The 24,511-nt window shown below is 44.1% G+C and overlaps 1 protein-coding gene across 5 annotated transcripts in view; it reads right to left on the bottom strand.

Moving 5' to 3' along the window:
• The window catches only part of DAGLA (diacylglycerol lipase alpha), a 72,506-nt gene that overhangs the window by 11,191 nt on the left and 36,804 nt on the right, over positions 1-24,511 (bottom strand). For 4 of the 5 annotated variants that reach the window (XM_040609594.1, XM_040609596.1, XM_040609595.1 and 1 more), the window contains 14 exons: positions 22,156-22,243; positions 17,574-17,708; positions 16,796-16,873; positions 15,419-15,543; positions 14,073-14,232; positions 13,649-13,732; positions 13,442-13,519; positions 9,031-9,111; positions 7,614-7,756; positions 6,028-6,096; positions 4,891-4,963; positions 3,587-3,783; positions 3,063-3,192; positions 2,027-2,208 (listed from right to left, as the gene is read on the bottom strand). In XM_040609594.1, the coding sequence (XP_040465528.1) occupies positions 2,027-2,208; positions 3,063-3,192; positions 3,587-3,783; positions 4,891-4,963; positions 6,028-6,096; positions 7,614-7,756; positions 9,031-9,111; positions 13,442-13,519; positions 13,649-13,732; positions 14,073-14,232; positions 15,419-15,543; positions 16,796-16,873; positions 17,574-17,708; positions 22,156-22,243 (1,623 nt within the window). The remainder of the gene's footprint in view (positions 1-2,026; positions 2,209-3,062; positions 3,193-3,586; positions 3,784-4,890; positions 4,964-6,027; positions 6,097-7,613; positions 7,757-9,030; positions 9,112-13,441; positions 13,520-13,648; positions 13,733-14,072; positions 14,233-15,418; positions 15,544-16,795; positions 16,874-17,573; positions 17,709-22,155; positions 22,244-24,511) is intronic. The other variant, XM_040609597.1, reaches the window with a different exon arrangement.

The raw sequence follows: 24,511 nt of genomic DNA, 5'->3' as shown, positions 1-24,511 counted from the left end.
CATTCCAGTCAGTCTTGTGCCTTCCCCTCTTCCATGCTGGCAATCCCTACCTTACTACCACAAATGCCAGGAGGCTGTTAAGAGCACTGTCCTTGACCAATTCAGCTACCATTTCAGGTAGCAAACTTTAAAATAGGTAAAAAAGCCATTTACTCAGCTTAAGACAAGTAAAGATCTTTAGAAAGATTCCAGTTGCACTAAGACTTTAAAGGATTCAGCAGGCTCCTCCAGAAAAGACACAGGGAAGGAGCTCCCCACATCAGGCATGCACAAAGCCTGGGATTAGCTGCAGCCAAAACAGCAGCCCTAAAGATAAGAACTTAAGGAAATCTCTAAGAAAAGAGCCTGAGCTTGGGAGAGGACTGCGTATGTATAGGGAAAGAAAAGTTAGGCCAATATTTGATCACTTTGTAACTTCTATAGAGAGTAACAGTGGTCTGAGAACAAGAAGAGGAAGCGCAACACAGTAAGCTGGCTCTGACCTTAAAATAAATACAGCTAACCTACAGTTGTTTCCACTCTAGCACCTCCCTTAAGCCTCTCTGTCCTCTCTCTCATTCCTTTTCCTTTCATATCTCATAATTCCCCCCTGTTCTTCCATTCACCTCAAAGGGAAGCAGGCCCTTGGGTCTGCTCCCACACAGAAACCACCGCTCCTGTCCCTGCTGCTTGACCTAGTTCCTCTTCTCAGTCTTACTGTAGCCTTCACAAACATCAGCCGATCCCTGTTCCTGCTGTTTCAGAGCTGCAGTTCTGCTTCTAAGCTCTCCTTCAAAGTCTCTGACCATTCACACCTTCTGTGATAAGAACCTTCCCTATTACTTGCTGTCTTATTTTTCTTAAGAGTTTAAATGTCACTCATTATCTCAAAAATACTCACCTGGTCCATCACTCAGCACAGACCACCTCACCCTGCCTCTTCCCACACACACAGAGCTTCCTGTTGGGTCTGTACCTGAAATCTCCACAGAAGTGCTTCCCTTGCAAAGGAATAATCCTCTCCCACCCACAATGCTGCCTTCTGTTTCCACTCACAATTCCCATTTGCCATCTCTGACTACAAACCTTCCTCCTTCTCTCATCTTCCCTATTTTGTCTGCCAATTTGCCCTACATAATGCAATTCTGTGGTGGAAGTCACGTGTTCCAGCTTTGAAACAAGTCCTTGCTCACATTTTCATATCTTTTTTTTTTTTTTGCTTCTTGCAAGTTTGTGGTCCTGCAACACCCCAAATGTTATCCAAAAAATCTGCAAGGAGTCTCTGCCATCAGCTCCTGGAGGAACACCGTTCCCATACACTACAAAGAACAAGCTCTTCCAAGCCACTCCTTTGTATACCTTCTAGATGTTCCTCCACCTTTCAGCCTTTTTTAGGCTACTGAAGTCAGTGCTCAGTGATGGTCTGGGTTTCAGAAAACAAGCCCTGCAGGAACACCTTCCACACTTGGAACATGCCTTTTCCCTTCACCTGTTTTCCACTGGCCTGAGCTTACTGCTCCCACTCTCCACAAACAGGACACCAGCTGCTCTCCCCCTCACCTTTATCCAGGTTCCCAGATTGTTCTGTTTATAATATTACACAAGTCACGTTATAAAGCAGCTTTAAATGCCTACATTCTGGTAAGCTTATGGCTTTCACTGCTTCACAGCTTTTGAGAATCACTGTGTAGGCTATCTCTGGGCACAAAAATCACATAGGAAAAACAGAAGTTTGGCTGCAAGACTGCAAGCTTTGCCTTTATAGTTTCAGGAAAACCCCACTTGTCTGGATAAGGAGAAAAGAATGTTTCTTCTATACCATCAACTTTTAGGTTCTCCTGACTTCACCACACTCACAGATTCTTGAGCAACACAAAGGATTTTTCTCTCCCCTAACATGACACAAGACATACTGAAGTAAAAGTCCCCATAAAGGCAGTCCTTGGATCTATCCTTCCCACAAAATATTGATTGCAATGCCCCAAGAGAAAGAGGACCCACACCTAGAGCCAAGAATCCTTCAAAGAAATCAAATATATATCCTTACTTAGTACTGCTGTTCCTTCTGTCCGCTGCTACAGCTCCAGTTCCGATCTGCACTGAGGGTCCACTAGGCAAGGGCTGACTCTGGAAGATCAACTCTGGGGTGAGATCCACTTCTGTAGGACTCACCATCACTTTGGCTGCAGAAAGTAAAGCTGTTTTCCCTTTGTTGTAATTCTCCAAGACCTATTCAAGGCAGACAGAGTAGTGCTTTAGTGGAGATAGTAGCTTTGCTGTTCTCAGCTCAGGGCTTTCAAATGGCTAGACCTGCCTCTGTTTCTCACCAGCACCCTCTGCAAGCACAGGAAAAGGTCTTGTGATACGGGACTATATCAATAAATTCTGACATAGTCTATCCTGTCAGAATGCCCTGCTGGAAATCCAGTGCTGGGGAGGTGATGTCAAGATGGGGCAAGGAGCAGGCTTCACAGCAGCAGGGCAGAGGGGGCTGGGAGCAACCTGGTCTGGTGGAAAGTGTCCCTGCTCATGGCAGGGGGGTCAGATTAGATCATCTTTAAGGTCCCTTCCAACCCAAATCATTCTATGAAGTCTCCATGGTAAAGCTGCATGGCTAAGAACTGCAGCTTCATGGCAGAGACCCATTCTACAGCCATTACACACACCCTCAATCACCCTTCAGACTAACAGAGGGGCTACGGCTGCAGCTTGGAGGACTTCCGTTGCAGCCTGGATTTCACCTGAGCCGCAGTCTAATGGGCAGCTTCTGAGAGAAGAAACCAAACACCACCCTACTGCATGTTATTATGACACTAAATTTGGAAAAAAGACATAGTCTGGAACTCTGGGTGCTGGGCTGGAGATCTGCATTCCATTTCCAGGCCTCATTACGTCCAACTAATAGCCTGTGACTGGCCCAGAGCACAATCTTCTTTCCTCCTCCCCTCCAAAGTACATGGTCTTGTATAAACAGTCAGCATTCCTGGGAAAGGACTACTTATCCTACATACATAAAGGTCTGTGACGAGGCATTCATTTTCTTAGGGCACCTAGTGCCCCCTGATCCTAATTCTCTGCCTTACCTTGTTCAGCCCTTCCATGACCACGTATGGGAGGTGTTCGTGCAACATCGCCGGCGAGATGATCACTTCATTGAACGCCTTATTGTCACCCCAGATAGCAAAGTAAGTGGGATCCTCTTGCTCACAGCAACTGGAAGAGGAGTTGGGATCCAGAGGAAAAAACAAGGAGCAGGGGATGAAAGAGCAGGCCAATATTTTGGCATGCAAAAGAAAGAAACAGCAGGTTTTAGAGACAGAAAAAGCAACAGGAAAAAAAAAACCAAAACTGAGGGAGGAGATATTAAAGTATGCAAGCTACTGCCATCGCTCCAAAACTCTGCACTAGCCAACAGTGACATGACTATCTTTTTATTCTGACAACACAGACACAATCACTGTCACCACAAGACAGTGGAGGGAAAAAAAAAAAAAAGGAATTAAAAAAATCACCTCCTTGGTAGATAGGTTCCTGTCTTGGGGATTCTTTTCCAAAAGAATTTTCACCTCCACCTGTGGGCTGGCTTCACAGCTCTGCACATACTCACCAGCACTGCTCTGCAGGATGATTGTGCACCACGTGGATGATGCGGCCAGGTGGGTAAAGTGGCGTGCTTGCAGACAGGGCGATAGTCAGATCACTGGGATGAGTCCAGAGACGATTACTTGTTACTGAATTTTCTTCTGTCTCTTCAGGGAGCTCTGACTTGGGTATGCACTTTGTAGCCCCCACAATGATTCGCCACTGTCCAACACAAGAGAAAGGAAAGAGAACATTGATAAAAGAAAAACATCAAAAGAAAAGCAAAGCCATCTGACAAGACACTATTGGGAGTTTTAAACTAAGTACCTAATGCCAGAAAAAAACCCCCAAACAGTTCTTGTGCCCCAATTGATTAAATAATAGACCTAGAGGCAGAGATAACCCTGCCTAGGAAAGGTGTTTCTTCTTTTTACAATTTTAACCTCAGAACTAGCAACATCTCATCCTTCCTTTTTTTACTGGAGGATTTTGTAGAGTTAAGGACCTAGAGCAAGCACCAACTTGCCCACTGACTGATAACTTGGTATCTTCTGGGATAAACAAGGTAGACTGAATCTGAATTTTTAATGCACAAAACTAAGCAGAAGATTATATAACAAACAGACAAAAGTTCTGTTTAGGCCTTTCTTTATGCACTGAAAGAAATCCTAAAAACCCTCAAAAACTCACCAAAAACACCCAGAAGCCAAAACACAAAAAACCATAGAATGTTAATAAGAAAAATAAATGTAAGCTCAGTTTTCTCCCTTTACAGGTCATTTCTATAATACTTTACCCCAAAAAATCTTAACATTTTATTGTTTTTTCCATCTCAGTGTAATGGTAAAGAAGCCTGGAGAGGAACAATTTTCCACATTTTCTATCTCCAAAACATCAACAGACCGCTCATCCTAGAACAGCACCACCCAGACAGCACGCAGCAGTGTCTATAAGCAGATAACTGTTGTACTTGCTAGCCTGTTACCATTCGTTACTGGCCAAGAAAAGCTACAGTTGGAACACAGACACCAAAACAAGCTCGGATGAGAAAAATCTCTTGCTCAGTTATTTTAGACCTGTGATGGTGAGCTCTGAGCAAGGGAGCCAGAATCATCACACAGACTGCAGAGTGCAGCCCTTTGGTCTGACCGCTCTAGCTGCCTTCCAGCTCTTGCCATCACCCCTCTGGTTACCTAAATAATAGTCACAGTGGACCTGAGGAGACCTGGAGGGCAGAGGAAGTCTGCAGCATTGCTATGTGACACTAAACATTTACCATCACTGCTCAGAGACTCACCTTGAGGTGTTGTGTCTGTCTGTTACTCTTACCTTTGGTTTGTTACTTCTTTGAAGAACATCCAGAAGCTGCCGGCGAAATCCCTCCAGCTGAGAGAGACCGATTCTGGAAAAAGAGGAAGATGCGTTTACAACAGCTGGGCTGGGAACAGGATGGTAGGGACACACAGTGCAGAACGAGAAACTGTTCTACAAAAGACACTACAAGAATGCAACAAGGCCATAATGCAGATCATTTCAGAGGTGGGTTGTGGCATCACTCAGGACCAGTAACGAGGGTTAAGAGGCAACAGGAAATCGTCATGGCAATAACAGGTATGAAATGTAATAGCAGAATCAGATCAGTGAACACAGATGTGAGAGGTCAATGGACAGATAACGAGATGATACAACCACAGAAAGAAGCGAGCAAGACAAGTATAGGATGACACAGAAGAGGGAAGGCAGAAAGATGTCACAGAGCTATATGACACCACTATACAGACTACAGGATGGACAAGATTTTGTCACACAGGTTACCAAAAGGCACATTCAATACTGTGTGGTACTTTTCCTCCAGTGAATTCTACATGCCTTATATTGTACAAACAGAAACGACACCATTTATCTGAGGTCACACAACAAGACAGAAGCAAAAGTAAAACCCAGGTTGCTCCTAGTCCAATGTCCTGCTCAGCAGAACAGGTCCTGGGAGACAATGAGAGGTGAGAAATACCAAGACACAAGAAATGAGGGAGCTGGTTCAGAGATGCAAGATGATACGGAGTAGGTATTCAGAGACAAGCAGTACAAAATGAGATGACAGTGCCTCTAGTGCAGGGCAGAGCGTGAAGAGGTCTGAGAAAACACAGGCAACCAGGAAGATAGCACTGACATGTCAGATACTGCAGTGTTATTACAGAGGCAGGATAGTCACCCTTCTCTTTCATACAGGCAACTGAGAGACAGGGGGGAATATGCCTGTAAAAGTGTGTGTGAAACACCAATACAGGTGCCCAGGTAAAAGATGCAGCAATACAGGTAACTATGAAGACAAGTAAGAAGCATACAAGGACAGGTTAATGAGGAAACTAGAGACAGAGATGAGGTCGATGCTTCTGATAGGAAACGGGTGACTTTAGTGTAGAACAGCAGATACTCATCAAGAAATTCAGACACTTCTCAACTTGCCTGGGCACTAGATCTTTGCCAAGCACGACTGCAGTCACAAACTCTTTTGAATACTCCATGGCATCCTCACTGGAAGAGAAACAGGACCAAGAAGAAGCAGTGTTTCACTAGCAGCAAAATGGCACTTCATTCCCAATTTGCCACTGGTGTCCCAGAGGTTACTAAGTAGTGAACCAGGGTCATAAAAACCACATCCCAAGCCACTCAGCCCAAATAAGGCTTTTAAGACTTGCACCTTGATAAAGAAAAGCTTGAAATTCACATCCCATGCCCCAAGCAACATTACTTTGGCTCTGAATATACTTGGAAAAGGAAGTACTTGAACTCAATGCCTCATTTTCCAACAGTTTGGGAATGGCCAGGACAGCAGAAGGGAAGAAGATATACCATGCTCCTGAGGCAGCTTTACAAAGACACTGTAGAACTAAGACTGACACTTTCTGCAGCAATCTGAATACCAAGACAAGAGGGAATTAAGGCTTCCACTCTGAACTGGTTCTGCAATCAGCTACCTTCCCACAGATCTTCTGAACCAGTTACTACAGGCAGAGGCTGCATCATTGACCTAGAGATGACCCTGGGCATGACACACAGTGCAACAAAAGTGTGACAGTCAGAGGCACCTCTCTGAACTCAAACAGTTGAGGTAATGCAGCACAGCTTGGCTCAAGCTATTGAGGAGCAGAAGGCTATAAAACTCTCATGAAACATTCTACAGAGCAACTCCTCTATAGCTGCAGAAGGCCAGGGATTACTATCATAACAAGGTATGCTGATATTCAGATTCATTAGCGGGATAGTTTAAAACCCTTGGCTGCTCCTGGAACATGATACAGTTACTATCACAAGAAGCTTCTGATAATCCATAGCCGATTTCAAGTGCCCTCATGACATCTGTCATGACTAGAAAGACTTTATCTCACTTCACAGCAATCAAGTGGGATGTTTTTGTTTGACTGTCATGTAAATAACGTGACCAGCAGGTCTGTTCCAATTCACAGTGGGAGGGACTCACCATACCTCTCTGCAGAGCTCTGAGGCAGCTACCCTAGATTCCCCCTGTAGTCGAGGGAGAGAAACAGGCACCCAAGAAGCACCATCCCTCTGATCTATTTTAGGCACCCACATTACAATGACAGAAATCACACCCCAGAAGTGCCAGTTTCTTTGTCAGCTGCAAAAGGAGTCCAAACAACTAGATCAACTGATGCAGGCATCTACACTTGGTCAAATATCTCCTTATTGTACATCTATTCACAGCAGATGGGGAGAGGACACAGTGGCACTGTGCAGAGAATATGGAAATTGCACCCCATCCACTCAACCTGCATTTTCTGCTAGTCAGGGTGAAATTAGAGCTAGAGCCACAGGCAGCTAACTCATAAACCAGAATATCTGGGCGAGCAGCCACCTGCCATCATAACCTAAACTCCAAACTAACACAGAGCAAAGGCTGCCAACATCCCTCAGCTCCCATAGACGGCCTCTCCATTTTTCTGCGTGCTTCTCAGAGCATCACAAACAGGATCTGACCCAGCTATGACACCCCCACTCTCTCCCACCAGTCCTCCTGCCCCGACACCTACCTCAGCAGCCCACCTGGGGGAGAATAGGCAAAGCACTTCAGTGATGGGTACTGTGGACGCAAGAGGAAGGACAGGATGGCAGCAGTGCCAGCCCCTAGGGAATGGCCAACCACAATCAGGCCATAGTGCTTTGTTCCTCTCCCCTGAAAACAACAACAAAAAAAGAAAAAAAAAAAAAGAAATTGAAGTCAGACTGAAAGGTAAGTCCACAACCCCCAAAATCTGTCCCATTCCCCAAGCATCTGTTGCTGGCAATTGTAAAAAACAAAGTACCAGGCTAGATGAACCTTCAGTAGGACTTGGGACGGCACATGTTCTGGCCATAGCACTTTTTCAGATATTCTTCAGAGTTCAGCTTCAGACAGTATTTAATTTTCTACATATAAGCCAGCTGCTCTCTCTCATACTAATCAAACTCTTTCTGTCCTTGTAGGTCAGGTCCAATTAGTTTCACTATTCTTCACCAATTAGAACTTGGACCTGCTATACATACATCCAGCTTCAAGCAGAACAGAATGTGGTACTTATTATCATGCACAGGAGACAACCAAAGTATAGAGCTTTGAATGTCACTATATCCTTACCAGTCAGGTAGCAAATGAGTTCTTTGACATCAGGAAAAATTCTTCAGGTAACAGCTCACTGAAAACCAAATTTCACTTTCCAGGCAGAGAGCAATGAAGTACCGTGCACAAAGAATTCACACATGCCTGTGTATCTCTCCCTACATGTACCAAACATCACCAGGCAGACACTTCAGTGTCGGCTGGTATGACACTCAAATTTCAGGGAACCATTGAGGCTTTTATCCCTTTTTTTTTCTCCCTTGAGCTACTGCTAATTTCCCCGTGGGCACTGCTCAGGCCAAAGGCACTCTTTGGGCATGAGGAAAGGACAGCTGTCTGACAGCAGGAAATCAGGTGGTTCACAAGTTCCCTCCTCAGTGGGCTGTGCTCTTACTGACATACAAACTAAGGTAAGCTGCTTTGTAATGTCTCTCTTGGGTTCTCCAATAGCTCTCTATCGCAAGAAATGTGCACACACAGGCAGTCTGCACGGCATCCCATTGCCGTCTCCGAAGAGAATCTCCATAGAGATGAGATTTTAGTTCCTGTTGATCTGGTTTTAATGTTCCCTGTCCTGCATTGCCACCAAATGGGAATTCCTGCCTTAGCTTTGCCTGGGAAAAAAAAAAAATTATCCCGAGTTCTGCAGTATTGGTGGTTTCAAAAGAAAAAAGCCTTGGGGGAATAAGTAACTAGTTGCCTGCCTGGCAATCCAGAGGAACAGGAACTGAAGGAAGATTTTAGAAGTCAGTACAACAGATTTGGGAACATCAAAGTAACCCTAAAATCAGTGTTTTAGGGAAATTTCATCTTTTTATAGCCTACAAAAATAGAATAAAACTAATACTCACTAAGTCTCGTCCAAAAGCTTGAGAAAGCACCATTTCTTGCTCCAATTTCTTCTTGATGTACTCAGCAGATAGCACCATTCCCTGAGGGAAACATCAAGACAGAACAGGATGTAAACAGCTATGGATCAGCCCTGATCTAAACATCTAGCAGACACTATACTGCCCCAAATGCTGTATAAGCTCTTGAGTGCCACACAGCATGTGTCCAGGTTGAGGAAGAATACTGACTCCACGTTTAGGAATAGACTTCATTAGGCAGATGTCGTGGCTCACTGATTACCAGAGCCACAATCTGTTTACGAGTAATGACAGTTCTTAAATGAAGTTAATACTCAAAGGCCCTATTCCTGGGCTCATGGTACAAAGTCCAGAAAAAAGCCAAATCCAACCCAAAAAACACCCACCACCACAAAATCCACTTAAATGTAAGGTTGTGTGGCTGGTAGCTCAGCAGACACTGGGACCTGCACTAGAACAGAGAAACAAACTGATTTTGTGCATGCCACTGCCTTAACTGCAAACCTGTACTCTTCCATTTAGATCTGTGGATGAAAGCATGAAGTAGCCCAGCAAGTTCACAGGGAAAATAGAAATACCAAGACACTACTAGAGGGGGGAAAGTGGTAGCACTATCTGTATAGTAAGAGCTATTGATGACTGGAGAAAGCAGCAACTAGTAAGGAGATTCAGCTGTCAAAGGACATTAATCACAAATTGTTAAGGTTTTTTATTCACTAGAAGCTAAGAACTGCTGGAAGATGGGAAACAAGCCGACAGTCTGGTTCTAAACATTTATCTTCTCTGCTGACGGCTGCATCTGAAGAGTGCTTCTCCCCCTGTGTAATAATTACAAATGCAGGTGATCTGTTATAAAGAAGCGACTAGAATGTGGTCTGTTGCATAAATTCTTGGTCATGCCTTTGCTACAGTTTAATCAACGATAAGCAAGCCTGAACTACAAAGGCTGAAAAACAGTGATGTAGTCCAGGGTGAACACTGGTAAACAGAAATCATCTACTCTAATTCAGTGATTACAGACCTCAAATAATTCATGCCGCCTGGGTTGGTCAAAAACCAGGGGAGATCATCTCCTTTGCTATTTTCCATGACACCCCTACCTGAAAACAGTTTAAGTACAAAGCGAACATTACTGAGCGCTGTTTAATGTCAGACACAGAAGAATTCATGGCCCTCTCAAAAAGCAAAGAAACATGGAATTTTCAAAGTCCTCAATATCAAACACACCATCAAACCCAATCTGACTACTGAAAAGCAAGAGCAGGGCACAGGTGATTCTGCAGAGCCTGAAATGGGTAAATCTGTAAATGGGACATCTGTAACACCACCATCATTATCAAAAAGCAGATGCCATGGTACTTCATGCCTGTGTTCAGATGTCTCAGCAGCTAGCCAGCTTCCACTGCATTCAGGAGAGGCTTCATTGCCAACTCTAATGAGAAGTGAATGGCAGACGACTTATATAAATTTCTAACGTGAATTTAGGATTCTATTTTTGAAAAGCATGACCTAAATCCATGGCGATATTACTAATGGGCTGTTAGTCAGCCTTATAGCTATATTTTTGGTAATTAAAGTGTATTCTAATATAGACAGTGATTTTAATATTACGAAATGAGACTTATCACCACAAAGTTACATTTAGACTTCCCGTTACAGTGGACACCGTTTCATAAGTTTCAAACGAATAAAACTATCCGGGCTTCATTTTCAAACCTCACACATAAAAAGCCAAGCAGACTGGAGGATCTAGGGCAAGTGGAAGGGAAATGTTCTGTATTGCTTTGCAGTCTGAAGGCATGAAACTGCTCTGAGGTATTTTAAGTGTGTGTGTGTGAAAATTCACAGAGGGGGTCTATTTGGTAAAGAGCTTGAAAGTTATTGCTATTACTGACTGTTCTATCAAACTGGTGAGAGCTCTTATCATGGCTGAGCTTTCAGGGCTTCCTTCTAGCAGCTACTACTTGTCATCCCACTTGGCTCTACACCAGGAAAACAAACCTCCATAACATGATCGTTTTAGTAGCTTTGTTCTATACAAGTTCAACAGAATTAAGTATAGATTCATATGCTTGACTTATGATTATTTTAGAATTCATTTTATTATAAAATCAGTAGATTTCAAAAAACGTGAAGCTTTTTTCCCCCCATTTAATTTCCCCTCCAAACTGTGACAATCCCTTTTTTTTTTTTGCCTGCTAACCCATAAACCTTAGTTACAGCTATGTTTCTTTGATCCAAAATAGCTCAGAGACCTAATATATATTTTAGCTGTGGCATTTGCAGCATCCCAAGCAATCAAACACTTTCAGCTATGGTACCAATGGAGTGATAAGGAGGCTCATGTAAACATCAAGAGTTTTAATTTGTAGGATGTCTGATCAACACCGCGTGAAGCACAGTGACAGGCGGGCTCCGCAGGTGGAGATAACAGGCCATGCCAGCCTGCTGGGTGTGCGTGACAGAATCAGCAAGAAAAATAACAGAAATCAAACAACTTACAGGGAGCTCTCGAATGGCCAAGTACTTTTCTCCAAATTAAATGTGTTAGCAAAACACTTCATTTATTTTTGTATTAAAGTTGACTTCTGGACATTAAAAATGCATTAAGGCAGACATTTTTAAATTCTATTATCTCCATTAGTTCCCCTCAGGAATCAACAGTACGTTATTGCCTGAAGATTAATATTGATAGTAATTTAAGATAAAGCTGTATCTCTGTACTAGCAACAATCAAGAAAGAAATCACACAAAGGCCATATAGAAACTCAACATAGAACAAAGGGAATGACCTGATAATGTTTCGTATTAGTCACTGGCATGTGAGTGTTTTCACATACAGATCAAAGGGAAGCCAGCTTCTGCAAGGGTTTGTTACCAGCTTTTCTGCACATTAAAAAGAGAACAGATTCCCCCCTTCCTTCCCTTTGGTGTCCTTTGACATTTCTCTCTGTACCAACTGTTGATTACACTACTTGTCCAAAGTAATTTTGAGCTAAATGAATGCGTACAACAGCAATGTCACATTGTAACAGCCTAACAGCAACAATGTAGCAACATAACGGCAACAATTTAACTGCCCAACAGCAACAATGTAGCGACACTGGAAGGGCATAAATGACAACAATGTAGCAACAATGTAACCACCTAATGCAATGTAGCAACAATGTAATTGTCTAATGGCAACAATGTGGCAACAGTGTAGCCACTTAATGGCAACAATGTAACTGCCCAACAGCAACAATGTAACTGCACTGTTACCATTGACTGCCACACTTCAGAAGTGTTAAACAAATAGAATTTTGTCACACAACTAATGGTAACAAATCACATCGCTAAACACCTCAGTTACGTACGTTTCCATAAAATGTCCCAGGGTAGATTGCCAGGTTGATTAAATTTCTCATTCAGGGGGAAACAAAGGAAATAGGCATCAGCCAAACTGGGGGCACACAACACTTTTTGAAAAGATCTGCTGCTCTGGGAGGCTAGGAGCCCACAGAGCCCACACACCTTCTCAAGTAGCCACTTCTCTATCAGACCCACATCCAGCTAAGCACTGAAGTACGCAGCTGTCTACCAGCTGCTAACACTCTGCCTCCTAAAGTGAAGCATCAAAGCACAGGGAAGAGGTCTGGCATTCAGGCAGGACATCATGAATAAAGCAGGAGCTCCCAGCTCAGGGCTCCAAGCAGCTAGGAACCCGATGTCCCTCCCTGAAGGGACCCTGACGAGATGATCAGCAACATCACCTCCCTGCAGCCACATTTCCAACAGCCGCTACATTCCTTCCAACACAGAGTTTGTATTTTTCTTTCCCCAACCTGGCACTGCATCTTGAGAGGCTGCCAAATTCCTGATAATCTTAAAACTCAGCATGCGTGTCGTTACTTTGCTGGACTGGGGCAAAGGTCAGCTCTATAGTAAATTGATTTAATCAGCCCAGCCCTGATCACTAACACAGACATATAGCATCAGTCTAATTACAGAGGCAAGTCCTGCCAGGATCCTTTTGTGAGGGTCAGTGCCTATCCCCTTGCAACAGAACTTTAAAATGCATTTTCAAGGTTTGATTGCAAATTCTGAAAAGGTCATTGGGAAACAAAGTAATCTGAATTACTCCCAGTAGTTTTGCTCTAGGTCCCCACAGATGCCTTTTACTGTTTGGTTTTTACTAATTGTATGAGGTTTTTAATTACACACGTAGTGATTGTAACTGTTACAGCTAAGGATTTTTAACACCTCAAAGCCATTTCACTGCAGTTATGTAACACCCTTCTTAAAAGCACCTCAAGCAATTAAGGCCACTTTTTTTGCCTGTAATTAAAAAGTCAAAACACTAGAAAAAGAAGTGGTTCTCCTTTTTCATTTAGTTTTGTTTTCTTTTACACACCTTGTGTCCCAGCCACGTTCCGTGGTGACCCTCAACTGGAAGGCGCTCTGCATCCCCAGTTAGGTCCGTCAGGGCATCCTGGAAGAAAACCAGTCACCACGCTACAGGTAAGTCACACACCAAGCGTGAGTCAGGAAGGTCTCAGACTCTCCCAAAAGTCTGCCAGGGTGGCCAGGGGTATTTGAGGCCGCTGCGCAATGCACTTACTTTTGGAGACAGAGTTCCTCTGATACTAATGACCACCTTCTTCTTATCATGGTCCACAGCCACATAGAAAGGTGTTTCATAAACCTGGAAAAGATCCCGTACTGTAACCATAATTTGAGACATTCCTGTTTAATTATTCCTGCTCAGGGAAAAGGAAACGGAGCAGTGTGACAGGCTATGCCTTATGCATAAGCACTCCTCCGAATGATCTGAGTTTTCATACTAGCATCTGTTTCTGTCCAAGTGGCAAATTTCTTGATGGAGAGAGGGGATAGGAAGCTCTAGGGTCACCCAAAAAAAAAAAAAAAAAAAAAAGGCTTAAGTTTCTTTTTCTGTACCACTATGCCTGGAAGTATGTGAATCCCATTAGGAAGAGCCTTAGAAACAGCCCCCAAATGTGAAGGGAGTTGCAGATTCTCCTTACTGCATCATGGCAAGACGTGTAAACAATGTCCACCGAGGTCATATTCTCATCCAAGAAGTGGCGCCGGATGGCAATGGCATTGCAGCCACAGCAATTATCCTCTTCAATGGTGACACTAGGTGCATAGCGGGGCCGCGAAGGACAGAGACAGCAACATCTGCTGAAGAAAAAAAATAGCTTTGAGGAAAAGCAGAACGTGGAAGAGACCAGTTTTAGGGTGGAATGCCTAGAGATAAAGGAAAGACAGACCCTGCATGCCACACTGGCCTCATCTCAACAACAGTGATCTCTTTCACTTGTAGGAGCTCTTGCACAAAACAGCACACAACTTGTGTTTCAGCCTCAAAAAAGGGCCCCGGGATCAGATGCAGTTTTCCTTCTGAGCACCAGAGAGAGCTCCAGTGTAACCAGTCCCCAAGGAATCAATGCATGATGGGGCTGGGATCCCTCCTCAAGGGATACTGCACTTCATAGCGCAGTCCTACATAGCTTCAACACCCAAAGCAGCTAGAATTTACTGAGATCTAGATCTATTTATAACAAAAAAAAGAACACAGGTCTAGAATAATTCTAGAACAAACACAGAAGCACAGATTCTTTTCCTTCTTTCCCTTATGAGACACTTCACAAATAAAAGTACTCAAAAGGAAATATGTTCCTCCTAATAGCTTCAGCACAGAAGTTGCCTGCGTAAGTGCAAAAAGCTCAACCCCAAAGAGAATCCGATGACAGCATTATGGCAGCTGAAAGCAAACATTTAAAACAATGCAATCTTGAACTGAACTACAGCAATGCCTCCATGAGGTGAGCACTATACAGCATGGCAGAAAAAAAACCAATTAGTCATAGAGAACACAGCACAAACTCTGGCCAAGTTTTGCCAATGCTTTAATAAAGACCCAAATGTCAACTCCTGTATATCTGGGCTTGCTGATAAATCTGATTCCTGAGCTCCAAGACAGCTTTTTGACTCAGTGTGAAAGCAGTCTGGTGCCAGATGAGTTCTCTCCGCTGGCTGTTCAAACTGCACAAGACTGGCATGATCCTTAGCGTGCCAGAGAGGACAGAACATAGGACAGCCTGGTTTGTTTAACAAGGTAAGCAGATAAGCAACTGTAAGGAAGAGATCAAGGAGAAAGATGTTGAAGTATGAAGGCACAGAGTTACCGAGAGATGGAAAAAAAAAGCATGAGAAGGAAAAAGAGGAAAAAAGCAGAAGATAAAAGGAAGAAATAGAGAGGTGATGGAGAGCAAACTGATGAAAAAACATATTTCTAAATCTAGGAAAAAACAGGAGAGAAAAGGGAAGACAAGAAGGCAGAGTGATAGACAGGATGGCCACTCACGAGCAGGATCTGGCCAGGCGACAGAGTCCACATGTGGGATTCCTCATCAGGTATATGGGCCAGCCATAGGCAGCCAGGGCAAACAGCATGTAGTAACACACCTCTTTGTACCGCTGCATCTCTTGCTGAAAGAGACAAGAGACTCACTAAAGGCCTTATTTGCTTTTAGAGAGTGAGTTTTTCTACCATTTCCCTTTTTCCATCAGTCAGACATGTGCACCTTTTTTTTCTGAGCATCAGCCTTCTCTCTCAGCACCACCAGAACAGCACTGCCAGCATTTCCAGGTGATTGCAGGACAGCAAGCTGGTTATGCTGGGCAATGTTCTCCCCTTCCCAAGAACAGCTCAGTATAGCCATGCCTATTTTCCCCGAGTGGAGGGGCCCCGCTAACTGTTTAAAAAAACTGGAAGTTAGTTCTACAGAAGTTCTCCTCTGTGCAAACACCCTGCTGCAAAGGCAGGCCACCCCTTGTGGCCTTTGCTCCACCCTACCCTAGTAAAGGAGAAAACTGGTTTAAGCCCCAAGAAGATCAGCTCTCTAAATATACTGCTTCCACAGTGTCACAGGCCATAAGATGCTCAGAGAGGACCATAGAGCCAAGTTTGGGGCCACATGCCTTGGTGCTGTCTTCTATAAGCTCTGCTGACATCTCTCCCCACACACACCTATTCAGGAGACGACACAGGCTTAGCACCAGCAGGATGTTAGCATTAAACACAATGCAGTACAGCACAGCCAGAAGCAGGTTAATCACAGAATCACTTGATCAGAGATGCTGGGATTGGGTCAGTCTTGCCTCTCTTGCAGCAATATCGTCTAATCAAGGAAGGTGAATACAGTTTGCCCAATGAAGGGCTGCAATAGCAGCATGCCAGAAGGAAAGCCAAGCTTAATTCACATAGAACAGAACAGGCTGCAGCCACTTCCATCCTGAGAACTGCTGAGAAGCAGCCCCGGGGAGGAAGGCTCCATCTCATTCCAGGCAGTTCCCTGCCCTTATCAAGATGGAGCCCAGCAGGCAGGGCTCCATGAGCTCTGCTGGTGGTAATTCCATATGGAGCTCTGCACGACACTCCTGGATGCAGCACTCATCTCGTACCTCTGGCTTTGAAGAAACCTCACATTGCCTTCTCCCATCTGATTGGAAATACTACCACATCCCCCAAAGTGGAGGACAGAGATAGATAATGCTTTAAAAGTCATCTGAAGACAAAAAGCCTCCAGAAAGCAAGTGTGGTTATTATGTTGTACTCATCTTTAATTTCTTTGATTATTCCAGAGAGGGGAGAAAGGAATAAGAAAAGCCACTGAGAAAAAGAAAACAGGCTACAGAGGGAAGCGTGGTGAGTTTGCAAGATCACAGTCCAGTGACTTACCACATTTTTCAGATCCAGATACTTTGTGTTCCTGGTCACTGGCATCCCAGATAGAAAAGCTAAAATGTCATTGTTTGCCTGTAAGTCACAAACATATATAAAAATTCTCTGTGTCACCAAGACAAAATTTATGCGTGAGAAACAGAAAGCACTGTGTAACCTGGGACAAGACACTTTCAAGTATCCCAACCAGTCTCCTCCACTAGTTCCAATTTTGCTGTTCTTGTTTCTGCCTGATCTGATCACTGCTGTCTGAACCCCACCTCAAGGAAAGGGGGCAGGAGCAGGAAACCAAAACAATTTTCTACTGGGATGACAACCCACAAGTCTCAATGCCAGTAATTGCTTGGGAATTTAGGAATTTTTCCCTAAAATTCCTCCTGCAGCTTTACCTAGGTGCTGGAGTCTTCTCCACATCACTGTACAGGTGGAGCAATCTTCCCATCCACTTTTAAGTACCTGCCACCTCCCTCAAGGCAGTTGCCCATTTGGGGTCAAGAGCTAAATCTGTATGTATCACCTGCCTAGAAGAGACGACAGGTTTCACAAGCTTGACTGTGTCACCTGGGCCCTTTGGGAGCCTCACAAAAAGCTGCTGAAGGAGTTAAGTGGTTTTATTTTATAGCTCAGTGACTGGCAATAGCCCATCACACAACAGAAACAAGACAGGCAGAGTCATGCAGTTCTCACACAGTGAGTCACAAGAGCAGCAGGTAAGTCAGAGGCCAAGGGAGATGCCCACTGCCTCCACACACTGCGACGCACCCCCTCCACCCACCTCATCCAGCACAGCATTGCGCTTTGCCCGCTGCCGTTGGCGCAGGAGAACCAGGCCTGCAATGATGTCAGATGGGACGATGTCAAGGTCTCGGAAAAACTCAGCAAAAAGGTAGGCGATTTCAGAGTAGGCGTCCTGCAAAATCCAGGGAGAGAAGAGTTTAGGAGGAGGAGTTTGGGTGTGGGGAGCCTCAAAACAGGACACTGAATGAGAACCAATGCGGCAGCAATGGCCTCATTTCTGTAGCTCTCTCTCCAAAACATCCATGAGATTCCTTCAGGGAACACCATATCTGGTCTAATCATATTAATCTCTCTCATTTATTTTACATAATCACATTCAGAGGCCTCAGCCAAGACCGAATTTGTACTATGCTCAGTGCTTATGTGTGGGCAAGCAGACCACCTCAACATCAAAACAGACCAGGCAGACACAAAGGGAGAGAAATGTTTTCATCTCTACATTATAAAAAAGACAGAGGAAGTAAGATGAGAACCAAGCAAATCCCAATCCAATGTCATCTCAGAGTCATCTTTTTTCCTCAAAAGCAACTTCATTTGAACAGAGGCTAATGGGGGGGGGGGGGGGGGGGGGGGGGGGAGGGGGGGAAAGAGCAAGTACTGATTTTTTCCTATTTAACAGGCTCTTCAATTCTGTAACTCTGTCCTGGGATCGGTTTGTCCATCCTTAACCCAGACCTCACAGTCCCTGGCAGAAAGATCACAGAGAAAGTGGCAACTTCTCAATCCTGCCACTGAACAGCTAAAGAAGCTGCTCATTGTTCACCATCACACTCATTGCCAGGTGACTTCAAAGAGTTAATTACAACAAGCAGGGGTTACACAGGTACTGAAGGAGCAGACCAATTTACCAGGCTTTTCCAGGTTTATCTTGGACTACACCCAAGCAAGAGGGCCTAAAAAGGAAAACCTGGAAAGAGATTAGAGTCATTAAATGTAGAGTTCCCAGAAGAGAAGGTGACCAAACTAAAAAAAAAACCAAAAAAAACCACACCACAGGAGGGACAGAAATGGAAGTGATCTGAGGGGATCAAGCAAAAGCTCTGAAGCAGAGTGACAAAGGTATTTTGAGAAGAAATGTTATTTCCCATTTTGGTCAGTACTACAAACTAAATCCCACACAAGATCTTAAGCAAGAACAGTTTGGGAGATTGGAGGTGGGCTTGACTGTGAGACAACGCTGGCCTGACCATTGGTCAGACCAGCAAGCTTAAAGACAAGGGTGACCCAGAGGCTGGATCATGAAAACGTGGGACAGAGCAAGTGCTGTAGTACACCAGTGGTCAGTATTTTGACTCCTGCCATCAATAACCTTTCCTACCAAGGTCTGTCACAACCTTATCCTGAACTTTTAGCCTGTGTTTTCATAGCATCCTTTGCTCAGCACCTAAAGCCATGTGATTGCAGTCTTCATAGAATGCCAGAGCCATGCACTTGAAGACAGACTTCAGGACAGGATCTCTCCATCTCTCTTCTTTGACCAGCAAGAAAGTAAATCCCTTTTCTCCCTAGCAGTCTTGCAGGAAGTGACCTACATTCTTTCATCTCTGACAAACTCCTGGAGTGCAAGATTACTTTCTATCATTTTTCACTTGCCTACAAAAGCAAGTTAAATCACCATTAAGAATGGGGCTTCAGGTGCACACTGTGCAGGTTTCCATGCCAGCTGTGCCTTTGAAGAGCAAATGGACTGGCAGTAACCTCTCCAACATTACAACTGCAGTACCCTTGAAGTACTGACCCTATAAATCCTACCACAGTTCTCATAAGCACACAAGAAAGGCAAACAGCCTCGAAGTAAGATACGACAAACTCCCATTAACCCAAAGTGACAGCAACACCCCTTAATACTCTGACCAAAGTAAAAGGCCATAATGGAAGTTCAACGTGCACATTCTGTTCTGAAGGAAGAGTGTTTGCTGGAGCCCCTGATATTATACTTTAGGGCTGATTGTAGTGCTCTGCTACAAACCCTGAAGGCCCTGGGGCTGACAGAGTTGGGGGAGACTTAGCAATTCAGACTTCACTCCAGACCCATAAGAACAGATTCTTGCCCCAATGCCACGTCCACTCTGCAGAACTATTTTCCAGCCCAGAGGGCAATAATCCTCTGCTAAAACATTTTTTTCCATGAGGACTGGGAGGGACAGCATCGGATTCATTTCTGATCCATTGCATATGCATTCATTCCACACGCTGTCATGCCAGGACACACAAAGTCAGAGCTTGTTTCTTTACAGAAAAGAGCCTGGAAATTGCTCAAGCTGAATGTAAAATGGAAATTCAATAGCACAAGGAATTTGAAGATTCTGGTATCTGCTTTTATCCTGAACTAAAAAAAAAAATAAAAAATTTGAAAGAGTCACTGCAGAATGAAAAGTTTGTTAAAAAGCTTGACACAAAGTGAAATATTTTGCATTCCTGAATAAAATAGAGTTGTTCAGAAACCAGGCCATTCAGATGCCTGTCAGGGCTCTTGAGCCAAGCTGCGGCACCCATGCTGCGCCTTTGGGACAGGCGTCTCTGGATGCCGGCACAAGGTGACCTGGTTGCCCTCTCGGGGGACAGAAGGTGTCCCTGCTGCGGTAGCACAGGCCAGGGGAGGAGCCCAAAATAACCTCCAAGGAAATGCTGCTGTTGGAGCTGCCATGACACAAACATTGTTTCAGTTCAGTTTTCCGGGTGGATTTTCCTAAGCAGCTCCAGCAGATGGGTCTGTGATAGCTGGCAGTCCTGGGCTATGACTTCTCAGCGGGACAGTAGGTTGGGGCTGGGACGTTCCCTGGGAACATGGTGGCATTTCAGCCAGTACTGCAGGAGCGTGCCACTGGGGAGATCAGCGTGCCAGTACACATTGCTGGATTTCTGCAAAAGGACTATGACAATCCCTGCAGCCATCCACACTTTGGAAACTACACCCTGCGGATAACTACAGCGCACTTACCAACAAACCCTTTTAATCTAATTCATACTGGTTGCCATCTGTGATGAACAAATGTTCAGGTAGCCTTCACTTGACTCTCCGTTATTCTTACGCAGCTCTTCATCTTATTACACCTTTCCCTTTTTGAGGTTAAAAATCCCAGTCTCATTTCTCTTCCTCTGTAAGTTCATATCCCCTCCAATATGTTCCTTTTTCTGCTGTGTTTTTGAGGAGACCAAACACCAGGCTATATTTAGTGAGGACATCACCGATGTGGTTGGTCCCTCGGTGCTTTCCGTGTCATCTTTATGCCCTTCTACTGAAGCTAAACACTTTCCTGATTTTTTGGCCACTGCTGTGCACCGATGTCTTTGTTGAAGTGTCCTTGATAACTCCTAGCTCTTTTCCTGAGAGGTTGTAACTAATTCAGAGTCCAGTGCATGCAAGTAATTTTTCTTCAGGTAACACATGCATCACCTCGTCTTGATGACTTTCTTCTATCTTTGATAACAAATCCCTGGTTCTGATTTGTCTTTCAAGAATTCTCAGATACTCATAATTCTGACCAACTTAAATATTACGAGTCATCAGCAAAATTTTTCACCTTAGTACCCACCTCTCCACCAGGTCCTCAGGAGCTCTGCTGCATACCACCCTCAGGCACAAACCTGCTCCTGCTGATTCCAGTAAGAACAGACTGCTGACTTTTGGGGAATTGATGTTATCAAGCCCCTTACCCTTCCCTGCTGGATAGATAACAGCAAGGGAAAATCCCAGCTGTAGCACGTGAAAACTTCAAACTGATGATCTTCATGTGAATCTATGGATTAAGTAGTAGGTTTTGACTGCTAGTAAACCAGAAGTGTTCTTTTGGCGATTCTGACAGGTTTACATTTTCCCATTTTCAAAGAGGTGTCTCTCCTTCTAAAATATATGAGACTGATGCAAACAATAGGAGAAACTGCCTAAGTAAACTGGCTGATAAAGGGAAACTGAAGCTGATCACAAAGTGCTGTCAAATATTGACCCAAACCATAGTGAAAATGTGTATTTCTTCCACTGATTCCTCACTTAAAATTATTATCCCAATTCAAGCAACAGTGAGATAAAGAACAGCTTCTAGAGATTTTAATTCTGACAACATTGCTTTTCAGTGCTACTAATTCTACCTTCGAGAAAGTCCTACAGTACTCAAAACCCGAGGGTTAAGACTAGCTATTTTGAAAAGATAACTGCCCTACTCAGTGATGTTACATCTACACCTAGAGGGAAACATCAGCTTCTGCTGCTGCATGGCATACGCAGGTACCCTCCTGCAGAAATGCAAGTGCTCATTCAGGCTGCCTGGGCTGAAAGGAAGGAAAAGGAACCAGCATGAGCAAAATTTCAAGCCTTGTCATTTTGAGGGTCACTCAGCTCACTGCTTCTTGGACAGGACTTTCAGTCCCTTGCATGCACTACTGTTGACACTCACTAGACTCCTTGTGCCGCCAGATCTCAAAGAACACTCACAGTGAAAGGAGACACGTGTCGTCCAGGCTCGAGAGCAGGAGCCCCACACTGCGACACTCTGCCAAGTCCCACACGTCGCCAGCCATACACGTAGCTTGTGCTCTGACAGGAAATGTTTGGCACCTACCGATTGAGAGTCTTTTGTCCGTGTGCAGCAAAGAAAAACTTTAAGTCTGCGAGTCCAGCTGCTGGCTTGCCCTTCTTCCAGGCGGTGTCTGTAAATAAAGGGTAGAGTGTGCACATGAGGACAGGCAGGAGAACGTGACTGCAAACAAATGGTGGGATCCAATACAAAGTCACACAGCCTACACCACCAATGGTAAAAACCTGTGCTAAACCATATTCTTATCTTTACCCTGGACTACCAGAGACAAGGAGACCACATACAGATTAACAACTCTGCTCAATTTATAGAACAGGAAGGTCTGTTCTGGTCAGGATGATGCCTCTACTTATAAACATGGTATCTCATCTGAATGGGATGGCTGTAACGAAGCTACTGTTGATCTATGTGCCCGCTGGAAGCACATGGAAGACCACGGGGTGCTGCAGATGGAAGGAAGGTCTACTGGCAGCCTAGCAGCTGCATCACATGCTAGAGGATGTACTACCACTCAGTAGGAAAACTACCTCATGGCGAGGGGGTGGGAATGGTACAAGAGACCCCGAGCACTTAGCATGAGAGGAGCTGTGCAATTTTCCCCCCCCCAGCAAATAGCTTATTTGGAAAAATATATTTATTAAACATAATACAGTCTCTAAACTGAAACGATTTCTACTCTTTATTCAAGCATCGTGCATAACAGTCATCAAAGACAAAAAAAGCAAGCTAAAGGTTCTCCTTCCATTTAGAAAGTTTTAAAAGGACTGAATAGAGAAGGTTTAGCTCAACCCACATTTCGTTTATATGACATTTCAGTTTCAGCTTCCAAATTAGCTAATTGGACAACCTTATTTAAAATTAACTATAGCTGAGTACACTCCACTGTTGTGAGCTTGTCCTAGTTATTACATTTTGCAGGGTGACAGTCCCTTATTTTTGACCGGCATACCTACTAACAACCCTTAGATCAAGTTGGGCTTAGTGATGTCAAAGCGGGTGACTGATTCTGTACCTCCATAAAGTCCACAGCTCCTCTAATACAGGAGCTTTTTTTAATGTGAACACAGACTAACTCAACACAGGTCAGGCATATCAGAAAAGACCACCTAATTTCTAGCAGGTGACCACATGAGGAAAAGCCCAAGCACAGAAAGTGAGCTGCACCTGGAAGAAAAAGATGCTGGTAAAGGAGTATTTGCCTGCAACAGAAGGACCAGATCCTGCAGGGCAATCCATCAACTCATGCCTGAGCATTTTAAAATAACTATCCATAACCTCCAAGGAAGACTCCAAAAGAGGAACGGGAATACGACTGTCCTAAGACAGAGCTGGCAGTACTCTGCTTGCTCCACCAAATGCCAAAGAACTCGCGCAGCAATGCAAAGAACTTCACCGCGGGGGTTGAACAAGCAAGTGCGCTCTGAGCTATTTTCACTCCAACTTTTCCTAAATTCTTTCTTCCTCACACTGAACTTCCACATATTTAGTATGAGCTCCAAAGCAAGTTTCTTAGAAAAGCCTCAGCACAATTAGCCGAGACTTTTGTTGTCTTGTTTTCTCAGCTCTGCAAGAACATAGAAGCCCACACACATCACGATGCCACTGGTAAGGGAAAGCCGCTGTGTAACAGAGTCCGATAGCTACAACACAGTACCACAACAAGGAAGCCAGCTGCATATCTCCTTAATGTGACAATCAAATCAAGGTTATTTTCATTAAGACAGAAGAAATAGGCTCAGGTTAAGTGTAATACAAAGGTCAAATTACTGCTGTACATCAGAAGATGTGTATCACTGTAGGCTGAGGGATTTCAATATGATTGGCTGGCCCTCAGCATCTTACAGGATTCACAATCCAGAAACAGGCAGAGAATTTCATAATTATTCTTTGGAAAGGACTGCTTTAAGCAGGAGAAGAATTTCAAAATATATTCTTTGCAAACCATTGCTTTAGTAGTAAACACCAGTAACATTTTATGCTTCCCTTTCATATTATAGCCCACAGCATTTTGCTTATTAACACTCCTTTTCTAGAGTGGAAATCAGCAAACAGCAAGCACAAGCTCTCCAAAAGTCATAGAATCATTTAGGCTGAAAAAGACCTTTAAGATCATCGAGTTCAACAACTAACCCGCTACTGTCAAGTCCACCACTAAACCATGTCCCTAAGTGCCACATCTACACGTCTTTTAAATACTTCCAGGGATGGTGGCCACGGCCCAAGGGACAAATACCTTCATGCAGTTGTCTGGGATGTCAAAACTCCTCAGAGGGCAGATAAAAGTAAATCAAAACCAACTCAAAAATTAAGTTCTCTAGCAAAAAGCTTTGCAATCTGTGACACTCTGTTTCCCTTTGGAAAAAATAATGCACTGAGCCAA

This window comes from Falco naumanni, chromosome 10 (genome assembly GCF_017639655.2).
Source record: "Falco naumanni isolate bFalNau1 chromosome 10, bFalNau1.pat, whole genome shotgun sequence".
Taxonomy (NCBI): Eukaryota; Metazoa; Chordata; class Aves; order Falconiformes; family Falconidae; genus Falco; species Falco naumanni.
The sequence above is the reverse complement of the archived record's forward strand: the minus strand, read 5'-3'. Positions and strand labels throughout refer to the sequence as shown.